This window comes from Musca autumnalis, unplaced genomic scaffold (genome assembly GCF_047663935.1).
Source record: "Musca autumnalis isolate F117 unplaced genomic scaffold, ASM4766393v1 scaffold_4, whole genome shotgun sequence".
Taxonomy (NCBI): Eukaryota; Metazoa; Arthropoda; class Insecta; order Diptera; family Muscidae; genus Musca; species Musca autumnalis.
The window spans coordinates 149241886-149253677 of NW_027411977.1; the positions used below are offsets into that span (position 1 = coordinate 149241886).

The 11792-nt window shown below is 38.7% G+C and overlaps 1 protein-coding gene across 1 annotated transcript; it reads right to left on the minus strand.

The window, feature by feature from the left end:
• Nucleotides 1–3297: 3297 nt before the first annotated feature.
• On the minus strand, nt 3298–5452 carry LOC141403115 (kinesin-like protein subito). The gene has a single exon (XM_073985280.1). The coding sequence runs from the start codon at nt 5188–5190 to the stop codon at nt 3298–3300; it is 1893 nt and encodes a 630-aa protein (XP_073841381.1). The 5' UTR covers nt 5191–5452.
• Between the last annotated feature and the right edge of the window lie 6340 nt (nt 5453–11792).

Consider the following 11792-nt stretch of genomic DNA (forward strand, 5'->3'; position numbering starts at 1 on the left):
GATAGGACGTCACTTGCATCTTTAAAATATATTCAACTATTTTGGAGCAAATCGGCAAAATAGATATCGGGCGAAATTCTTGAATCGACCCAACTACATTTTTCTTTTTAACAGGCACAATTTTTGACAATTTCCAGGCGTCAGGGAAGACTGAGGTTGTTAAAATGGTATTCACCAAGTGAACAAAGTGATTGGAAACAAAAGGAAGAACAATCTTCAAATATTTAAGAGTGAAGCCATCTAAGCCAGCAGCATTGGAATTAATAGAAGCAAAAGCCTTCTCAAGGTCTGAAACAACAACACATTGAAAAGAAAACCCACCATCAGCACAGCCCATTCCCTGAAAGTCGCACAATGAATTAGACGAATTAAGTTGATTACCAGCAAAATTTGCATTCAAATCATCAACACTTCCATTAAACTGATATCACTTATCAGATGAAAAGCCATTAGTCTTAAGAATGCTCCATAATTCCTGATTTGTAGATTGGCGCTCAAAAAGAGACGAGTGTGCAATTCGTTTAGCCTTACGAACAACAGCTTTGGCCTTGTTTCTGGCCTTGCAAAAAATTCTCCAATCAGACATATCTTTTGTTAGCATGTATTGCTTAAATGCCAAATCCCTCAGTGAGTTATAGTATGCTATATCAGAGGAGTTATACCAGGTATTATCAGAGATCCTAGATAATCTCCTTTTTTTAATAGGGAACATGGAAAGCACCGATTTGAGAAACGTGTCAAAACACTCCCATTGGATGTTAACATTATTTGTATTATACATAGAAGAAAAATCAAATGCGGAAACTGCATCAAATAAAGTCTCATGACTCAACGCACCATAGTCAATAAACTCAAAGAATTGATCAACACGAGAAACGGATATACCAAGGGACAAAAATATAAAGGCATGGTCAGAAATATTAGGGCAAATAAACTGACCTGAAGAAACAATTGCGTCTTCCATGTTAAGGGCAAAAAAATCAAGCAGAGAGGTGGAATTATGCCCTACACTGTAATGGGTTGGTAGAAAATTGTGTCTGATGGAAACACCTAGCCTTCTGCATGAATCTCTAACCTTAACAGAGCTGCCAAGACAGAATAAATCGTTGTTAAAATCACCCATGATCAAAACTTCAGGATACCTTACCAACAAATCGACAACATCATGCTCAAAAGCCTCCATGTTACCATTGGGAAGATAAACAACACCAACTAGAACTTTTCTCCTACCCAACAACAACTCAATGAACAAGCTTTCGGCTTCCCCATATAGACTACTTTTATAAACAACTTTAAATTTGAGAGACCTAGAAACCTATAAAGCTACCCCGCCACCCCTATGAGCAGGACGATCATTTCTGCAGCACGCAAATCCAGATATATCAATTTTGCTTGACGGAATTGAGGGTTTGAGCCACGTTTCTGTAACTCCAACCACATTCAAAAAACTATTCTCCACAACGCTTCTTATTTCAGAAAGTTTTGGTGACCTACAAGAGAGATTAAAACTGCGGCAGTTAAAATGCCCAATATTTAGATTATTAGTTAACGCACTCAAAGATGATCTTAGAAACGTGTTATCATGCACAATATCGCCTAAATTGCAATCGAACATTGTAATCCTTGATGCCACAAAAAAAATTAATCAAATAATAAAGAAATTAAAAAATAGATACAAAATTTAAATTATGTAAATCGATAAAATTAGATATCAGATGCTGCTGCAATATTTCCTTCCCCTGAAGACACCCCAGAACCTCCACAACCAACATCGCCAGCCCACTCATCAGAAGTAAAAAAAAGTTCACACTGCACTGCATCAAATGTCTTTTCCACATTAATTAGCAGCGTGATTCTTACTCTAGGCTCATCACCGTTTATAAGTACGTATTTCAAAAGTTTTTTCCTCTCACGCAACTTACGGCATTCAAAAACAAGCTTTGCAGCAGGGGGGGTAAGGTGATCGTTAAGATACACACGTGATGCAACATGGGTATCAACCATATTATTCAACGACAGATGACCAAGCCGGTGATAATTTGCCATAATAGCATCCCTTATATGCACCGTTGTAAATTTTACCAGCACCGATTTGCCACCAAATACATAGCAACAATGCTGAATCTCTTTTTCACCAAGAGCAACATTACACAACATTGCTATTTTCATAACCGGCTCACGAAGATTGGATATACCCCTCGGCAATCCATTTATTAATATGTCAGCTCTATTATTACGTCTTTGACACACAAGATTATACCTCTCAATTTCTGACAATCTTCTTTTAACGCTGCCTAAATCATTCTCCAATGCAGACAAACGCTTCTGGCAGGCAAGTAGTTCGGCATTTAATTTTTTAGCAGATTCCGCAAACTCGGATCTCATATCTGCCATTAATCGATCTACCATTGCCTCGTAATCAAGTAAACATTGATTCAAACGTTGATCCAGTTGTTCTCTAGCCACAGAAGCAAAGTCATCCAAACACCTTTTCATTCTTTCATCGATTGACTCTCTCAATGAAATAGCAAGTCTGTCGAACATTTGCTGTACGCAAGTAGAGCATTACCACTCGATGTTCTACCACCAGTATTTGATATAACGCTAGGACCACTTTCTCTCCCAGTCGCAACAACTCCCGAAGTACTAGCATGTCGGTTCGGGGCTTTACGACACTTACTGCATGTGAATTTGAACGACTTGTCGTCTTTGATCTTAGCAATGTCCACATTGATGCACCTGGGATGAAAATAATTGTCACATCCAACGCATCCCACTCTATACACCCCTTTGGTAATATTCCTCAAACATAGTGGGCAAGAATATTGTTTTGTTGGAGCCATTACTAAACAACAAAAACCAAATGGCGGCAAAAACAAACGTATGCAAGCAACACAGCAATAACAGCAGAGCACTCCACTTCACCAAACGGCAACAGGTCATACATCAGCCAAATACTGCAACAATGATCGAATGTCGTATTCTTCACATTCAAAATATTCTTTAATTTAAAACTACAAAATTTCTTTATTAAACATTAATTTTTTTCGCGGAGCTAAAATATCAATCAGCTGCTCATGGCAACGATGCCAGATTGTGCTTTTTTTTTTTTTTATTTTCGTTATTTTTATTAACACATAAATTCTACAATAGCAAAAGAAACATAAAACATACATACATATAATTAAAAAATTAAAGTTAAACACATAAAAAATACAAATCGATAATAATAATAAATTATTCTATTGTTCGGCGTTTTTTGCAAGCAATATCATTCATTCTCATTGTTTTCAATTTTTAAAATATTCTTCTTTTCGTCATACTCATCAATCTTGGCAATATTTTCTTTATTTTCCTTTCCAGCTCTTCCAACTCTTCGCGCAAATCTTCCAACTCATCTTCATATTTCCTCTTCAAGAATTCCATCTTTGATTCAAAAATACGTCTCTGACTTTCAAGTTCAGTTTCTAGGCGTCTTTCGAAATTCTTTTTGCTTTCATCCAAAGTGGCTTGGAATGAATCGACCAGTTGTATACGCAGTTCTTGCTCTTGTTTTTGCAACTCATCGGCTCGTTCATTTGTTAGGCGTGCAATATCTTCACGCAGTTTGGCGTTTTCATCCAACAAATCTTCAAGGTCGTTGCGCAGGAATGCATTTTCCTCAAGTAACTGTTGAACATATTCGTTATTGTCCAGTTCCTTTCCTTCAAACACCGAATAGCGTGATTTGTTTTGTTTCGTGACGGGAGCCTTGAACACGATATTTCTGGCAATTGCAGCAAAACTGAGAACATTTAAATTTTCTTCATAGTATTTATCTGTGGGTGTAACATTTACTATCATTGCCATTTTTTCTTTGCCCAAGAGAGCAGCTTGAAGCAGCATTGTTAGCTTGGACTCCCTAAATGGTATGTGATCTTTACCACCTGCCGATACACTGTTGGCAGCGTCTAAACATCTTCCCAAAACCATTAGTGATGTGTTTATACGTTGGGCTTCTTTTAAGCGGGATCCCATGTTTCCAGTTTTGTCCAATCTTTCTGAGCCGGCTAAATCGCAAAATTTAAATGAAGTTTCTGTGATAACTCCGGAACGATAATATTTAAGAACATCTACAAAAAATATGCAATGTGATCTACTGGAGTTGGCATTGATGGATGTTGAAGCATATGTTAGTTTTTGCAGGCCCCAACGCAATAATCTCAGGGCCTCTGCACTGGTTTTAACGAAAACCGATGTTAATCCCTTAATGAAAACATTTCCATCATTACAAACGATTTTGAGATTTTTACGAGTTGCGGGCTTTTGTACCCTACTATTATTGGTGGCAGTTGGTAGTGGTGTCAAAAGATCGTATACCAATTCATTATAGATTTCCACAAAAGACACCCAAATCAATACAGAGACACCATCGTCTAGCTGAAGCTGGGGAAAATTATGATCTGCTGCAATTCGTTGCTGTAAATTTGCATAGTCACCTTCTAATTCAGGGCAGCTGGACATAATTTTCATACGCATACTATTTTCTTTTGATGCTGCAGTGTCATCCAACACTGTAATGCGCCCATTTACCAATTTTAAAACGGGATTTGGATATATATTTGTCTGATATTGTGTAAAGACGTGTTCCAAGGAACGGGGTATAACACCTGGGCGATTGGCATCTCCCAGCAATGTAAATGTCTTACCCGAACCAGATGTACCGTATGTCATTACGGATAGGCCCTCTTCAGCTTCAATTTTCGGTCCAATACATTTATCATAGACTTCACTTTGACTGACATTGGCCGTGAATATACCCGAGAAACTGTAATGTTTTTCCATGGAGTTTTTGTTGTTGCTGGTGCTGGCACACTCTAATGGCGGACCCGTTATCAAAACATTTCCATCTTCGGAAATCTTATATGCAGGCGACGGGCAGGGACTAACTGGTCTAAGTCGAAGATATACCAATGCTCCAGTTTCCACTGTAGAACCATCGCTGGAGTTGGCATCATTTACACCCGATGATCGCACATCGCTATCAATGTCGGATTCGGAACTATCACTTGAATAATCATCTTCGGCAATTTCTGCAAAGAGGCGTTCACGTGTTTGTGGGCGTGGACGAAATCTTCTATCAATAGATGGATCGCGTGCCATTAGAAAGGAACGAACTTCCCGTTGGGGATTTAAATGTGTGTTTGCCATTTTCTTTTAGTTTTGCAAAATTGTGTGCGAAAGCGTCACACCAGCGATCTAGATTGTGTGAAAGTATTCCCTACCCTTCGCCCGCAACTAATCAATTTCATATCCACTTTAAAATATTTTGTTGTTATTCAAACAATTGAATTACAACAAAATATGGACTAAAGCTGAAATAAACACAAAGATGTAAAATTCTGCAGTCCAACAATAAAAAACGCCAACAACTAAACAAAAAAAACATTGTTCCACAACATCCCATACGGGACAAGGGAGACTTCTCTCATATCAATGAGTGCACCCCGATTCATATTTAGCTCAATGATATGGGACCTACTGTTTATTGCCGAGTCCGAACGGCGTGTCCTAAGACACCACTTGTAGAGAAGTTTTTCAAGGCTTTAATACTCAGGAAATGTCGCCAACATTACTGAGGGGTATTTTGCCACCGTTGAAAAATGTTTGGTGTTGCCTGACCGGGGAATCGAACCACCGACCTTCTGCGTGCAAGGCGGGCGTGCATACCATTGCACCACGGTGGTACCCGCCAACAACGCCAACGCCAACAACTACAAGATTAATATTAATACTAAATAATAGGTTTTAACGCAAAAGCAAAAAAGAAGACAAAGAAATATGTCAAAAAAATAAAAATAAACAATGATATAGGATTAGGTGTTAGTTTCATTGTTTCGAAACTAGTTTTGAAGTTTAATTTTAAATGTATGAACGTTGCTGATTCGTTGCAATTGACTTGGTTCGTTGTTCGTTGTTATAAATGTCCAACAGTGCCGCTTTCATATTGCGTGTAATAATTCTCTTCAAGAATATTACACTCTTAATATAAGGCTCTTAATTGCGATATACGCGTATAAATACATAAAAAGTGACAAATAAAATAAATAAGCAATGGTCAGTGATCGTATTGTTGTGGGGTTTAGTTATTGTATGGTTATTGAAACAAAAGAAAATAAGAAATTTCACTAACATTCATATTGGTTAATACAACAATACGATCACATATCAGTGCTGTATACATCGTGGTTGGTTAGTTCATGAGTACTCGGTAACCACCCACAAGGTATAAGTCAGGTCACCCTAAAAAGTGAAAATTTTATATATTTTTTTTTTTTTTGAAAAATCTATATATTTTTGTGTGTTGATTAAAAATCGATACGGTTCTGCTGTAAATTCAGGACGATATAAAATACACCCTACATTCGGTCGTATCGATAATTAATAATAATTTTTTTTAGTACTATAATATAAATACGATTTTATTTGAATTTCTGAATATTGAAATATTTATTTGAATTTTTCTTTACGATTTTGCAAAGCTTATTTATTATTTTGACCTCTATTATGCACCTTACTGTCCGTGCACCCTTCAATCGGTTGAAAATATTTGAATTGTTATTGAATTCTCTCTCGGGCGAGGTACAAGAAAACCTCGAATCAGCCCAAAGTAAGTACAATGTTGCATTTAAGGCATATGTCAACGTCATTTCTACACCTAATAGAACGTTGTAGTAGAAGAGTTCCAATTCATCTTCACAACATGATGTAAATAGCTTCCAGCAATCTCAACGTTTGAATTCGGACCATATATCCTAAGTTGATCCTCCATCGAATTTCAATACTAATTTTACTAGTACTCCTAGAAGAGATGCCATACCTCCTGAAGATGCTATATCTCTGTCTGGTGTTTGTTTTTTCTGTTGTGTATATCGACAACAGCCGCCTTAGCGACATCGAGAAATTATGTAATTTGCTAAAGAAAACTACTGGTGAAGCAAACGACATAATTTCAAAGTTTCCTTTGACACATAAGAGTTTCGCTCTTGCGTGGTCAGCATTGAAGGAGACCAACTCAAATTTTTGTTTGTCCTTCCGGTCCTGGAAAATGAGTCCAGTGTGGGCCTGAAGAATCTTCAACGGGCAATCAATAGATGCATTTCGGCTATGGCAATCTATGAACGACTGTGATCCCATATTTGTCTTCTTGTGCATTCAAAGAGCAATGACATTTTCTGCATGAAGGGATTTGGATAGTTTTCTTACGGAAAGGATTCAGACCCTTACTTGTCACCGAGACATTCGTGGCATAGATTCTTCTAAAAAAGCTGAAAATAAGGTGCGAACTCATTTTACAAATACGGCTCCTTCTTCTCGGGCCCCTGCAGTAAAAACATGTGCTTTTTGTCCCAAATTAGTACATCCTTTGTGTTTTTGTCCAGAATTTACAAAATTTTCCGTAGATGGTCGTTTTCAGTGATGATGCGTTTCAATTGTTGCATTAATTGTCTGACGGTTGGTCATGAGGTTAGAAAATGTGTCAGAAAACATAAATGTGGTAAATGCAACAAGCGACATCACACACTTTTACACCGTGAGATTTCCAGTTGTGCAAGTTCCGCTCGTACGGCGACTTCGTCGCAATCATCTAGTTCTTCATCCTCCATTCAGATTAACAATGTCAATCCAGACTTCGTCAGGGATATCACACTCTGTCAATAGACAAGTGTACCATGTTTCCCGAAACAAAAATGTTTTTTTGGGTACAGCTATGGTGAATCTAATTCATCCAGGCATCACCTATCCTGCACGTGCTTTTATTGAACCAGCTTCTGAGACGGCGTTCATAACTGAAAGTTTACAAAGTCATCTTGGTATTTCTACCACTTCCACACAAGCTGCCATTTCTGGTGTTAACCAAATTATATCCACTACTTCCAAAAAACTATGCTCGTTGTGTATAGGTTCACCAATTGATACATCAGTTTTCTTGGAAATTTACCATCCTTTTCAATTGGTGAGAACTTGATTTCCCGTTTGCCAAGTATTCGTTTGGCTGATAGAAATTTCTTTGAATCTAGAACAGTCAATCTATTACTAAGCGCTGATTTATATCCTATATTCTCCTTCAGGGAATTCAATCAAACATTCTATGTTCGTTAATGGCACAAAAAACTATTTTTGGCTGGATCATTACTGGTCCAATTCCATCTTCCAACATTACGGTTTTAACAACCATAATCCACAAGATGATCTTAAAAAAACTCTTCTTCGTTTTTGGCAATTGGAAGAACCTTCAAATTGCGCGATTTTGTCTCCTTCGGACAAATTTTGTGAAGAAAATTTCAAGAGAACGACTCGTCGGAACTTGGATGGCAGATATATAGTCACACTTCCCATCATACCTGAATTCGCAGGTCAACTAGGTTATTCTAGGACCAATTGTTTACGAAAATTTTTCCGTAACGAGGCTTCCCTCCTAAGAAAACCACCAATTAAAGTCATTTACGATGGGGAGGTCAGGGAATATCAAGAATTGGACCACATGAGACTTATTTCAGCTTCTTCAGCAGACTCTTCAGTTTGCTATTTGCCTCATCATCCGGATAAGCCAACAACCAAATTGAGAGTTGGTTTCAACGCCTTAAATAAGACTTCTTTTGCGAATAGTTTAAATGATATTCTTTATGTCGGCCCAACACTTCAATTAGATTTGGTCCTACTTATTCTAAGATGGAGACTTTTGAAATTTGTGTTTAATTGTGACATAACGCAAATATACTGGCAAATTCGACTAGATCATACACAAACTCCTCTCCAAAGAATTCTATTTCGGGATTCTCCCCACATACCGCTTCAAGATTTTGAGCACATACCTTCAGAAGTGCATGTACGTAGATGACGTCTTGACCGGTTATAACGATTTGGAGACAGCTTAAAAATCCAGGGACCAGTTAATTGCTGCTTTTTCTTCCGCCAAATTTGAATTACGGAAATTGACAGCCAATGATCGCACCATTTTAGAATCGCTTCCTCCGGAGCATCTTTACGACGCTAAACCTCTTACTTCCGTGGAAGCTAGTAGTTCAAAACCGCTGTGTATTCGGTGGAATGCAAGGCTGGACCACTTTTATTTCACTGTAAGCCCACTGGAGCACCGGTCCAAATATACCAAACGGGAAGTTTTGTCAACCATCGCCAAATTATTCGATCCGGTAGGATGGTTTGGACCTGTGATAGTTATAGCAAAAATAATTATGCAACGTATTTGGCTCGACAACATTGGTTGGAATTATTCGCTTCCGTCTTCGACAGAACGCGAATGGGAAAAATTCGTCGAGTCATATAAGGGCGTTAATTCAATTTCAATTCCTCGCTGGGTCCAGAAAAGGCATAGGCCGGGTAGCTTATATTCGCATTGTTTCTTCTAATGGGGAAATTTTCACAAATTTGCTTTCATGCAAAACAAAAGTAGCTCCATTGAAGCCCATTTCATCGCCTCGTTTAGAATTATGCGGTGCGGTATTAGCATCCGAACTTCTGAAAGGCATTCTAAACGAGATTGATATTTCATTGCATAAAATTTATAGCTGGACCGACTCAACAGTTGTTCTTTCGTGGCTTCAGAAAACTCCATCCACATGGACCACGTTCGGTCTGGGGACAATCCTGCAGACTTAGGCAGTCGGGGACTTTCTCCTTCGGAGTTGGCTTCTTCACAAATTTTGTGGCGTGGTCCACACTGGCTAGGTCTCGATAGTTCAAATATACTTTTGAGGAATTTTCAACAATTCTAATACGAATTGAAGCTTGTTTAAATTCTTGTCTTGACTCTACTGTGGTCTTACGCCTGGCATTTTCTTATCAGATCCCTGATCCGTGCTCCTCCAGAGCCCATTATAAATGAATCTCCACTGGATATCGTGAACCGGTATCGAAAACTTAAAGCTCTTTCTCAACAATTCTGCCTTCGGTAGAAAGAAGAAGAGCCTGCATCATGGTTATAAGTGGAAATTTCCGCAACGCGATATTCAAGTGATTGATTTAATAGCCCTTCGACACGAACATTTACCTCCATGCCCTAAGGGCGTGTCCCAATTTCCTAAAACTGACTTGCGAGGAACGTTTTCGCTTTGTGTTTCAGGGGCATTTCTGCTCCAATTGCTTCGGCAAGTCCCATATCCGACGTGATTGTTAAGTAGTCATCTTCATCCAACCAAAACACCCGTTCCTCAAAGAAATGTCCGCCCTTCGGGTAAAAAAGACAATGCGTCTACTTCTCTCCACATGTCGCCTACAACCAAACCGACTTCGTCTGGGCAAAATTCTTCTAAAAAACGTCAGTCCGCCCCGTCTTGTCCATGTCTTCGACATCCGTCATTCCGACTATACAGTCCATACAGCCCATTGTTACCCTGGGGCCAACAATGGTTGTAAAGCTGCTTCTTCCTGATTCTCAGGAATAAGTGCGATATGCTCCACGCTGGCTAGTAAGCTTCAGCTCAATTCCTCAAAAGTTGGACAGGATTTCTTTTGCCAACTAACCCTTCAATCTTGTTACGATTCTACCCAACATGTTCGGGTATGTCCTTAGAGCATGTGGTCGCGCCGTCACAGTCAGCTCCGGACTATGTCAAAGACCACTATGCTGGGATACAACTAGCAGATCCCGATTTTCATAAGTACGCACACATCGGGCTTATTCTAGGTCCTGATGTGTACCCGAAGGTGATGAAACCACAGACTTATTCGAGTCCTGGGTCCCCTAGGGCCCCGCTCACTATCTTTGGTTGGGTGATAACTGGTCCTTGTCCACTGTAGGATCGCCAGAGAAGATCAGCCATCTTCTGGACCTTCGGTCATGTTGTTTCTGGAGCCAGTCTTCTACTGTCTCAAAAAAAATTAAAAAAAAAATATGAATAAATAAAAAATGCTCAAAATTGACGTTATTTAGTATTAATTGTATTTTTAATTTACTAGAGTTAGGAATATTTTGTTGTAACATAGCTAGATGTTTCAAGGGTGGAGGTACCACTTTCCGTAATTTGTCATGATACTTTTTTTATCCAACTTTGAATTTTCGTTCAAAGTTGGCGATGACATATTACAGCGAGTTATATCTGTCAATTTTGTTGGATCTTGTGACATCTATGCTGTCTCGTTACTTTTAACTTCAGTTGTTTTTCGGATTTTGGTCCATCAGTTTTTTATCAATAGGACATGTGTGGGCTATTCCAAAATTTATAAATATGTCCACAATAAGCGATGGAGAACTCTTTTGATAACTGGAAACCCCAAAATGGCAAATTACAGCCAAATTAGATCAAATCGGGTGGTACCGTTATATGGGGGCTATACCAAAACGTGTACCCATATCCATCATTTTTGGTATATAAATTTCTTAACCTATATGAACCCTAAATGCCAAATTATAGCTTATTCGGTTCGAAGATGTGGCCAAAAACGTCAAAATGCCTCAAATATGGAGGTAGCGTTGTATGGGGACTATACCAACACGTGGACCGATATACATCATTTTTGATGGATAATTTTCTTGACCTCTAGGAACCCCAAATGTCAAATTATTGTTAATTCGGGCTGAAAGTGTGGCTTAAAACATCAAAAAGCCGCAAATCGGGCGGAACCGTTATATGGGGGGTATACCGAAACGTGGACCGATATCCATAATTTTTGGTAGATAAGTTTCTTGACCTCCAGGCACCCCAAATATCAAACTATAGCTGATTCGGTCTTAAAATGTTGCTAAAAACGTAAAAATGCTTCAAATCGGTAGGTACCGTTATATGGGGGCT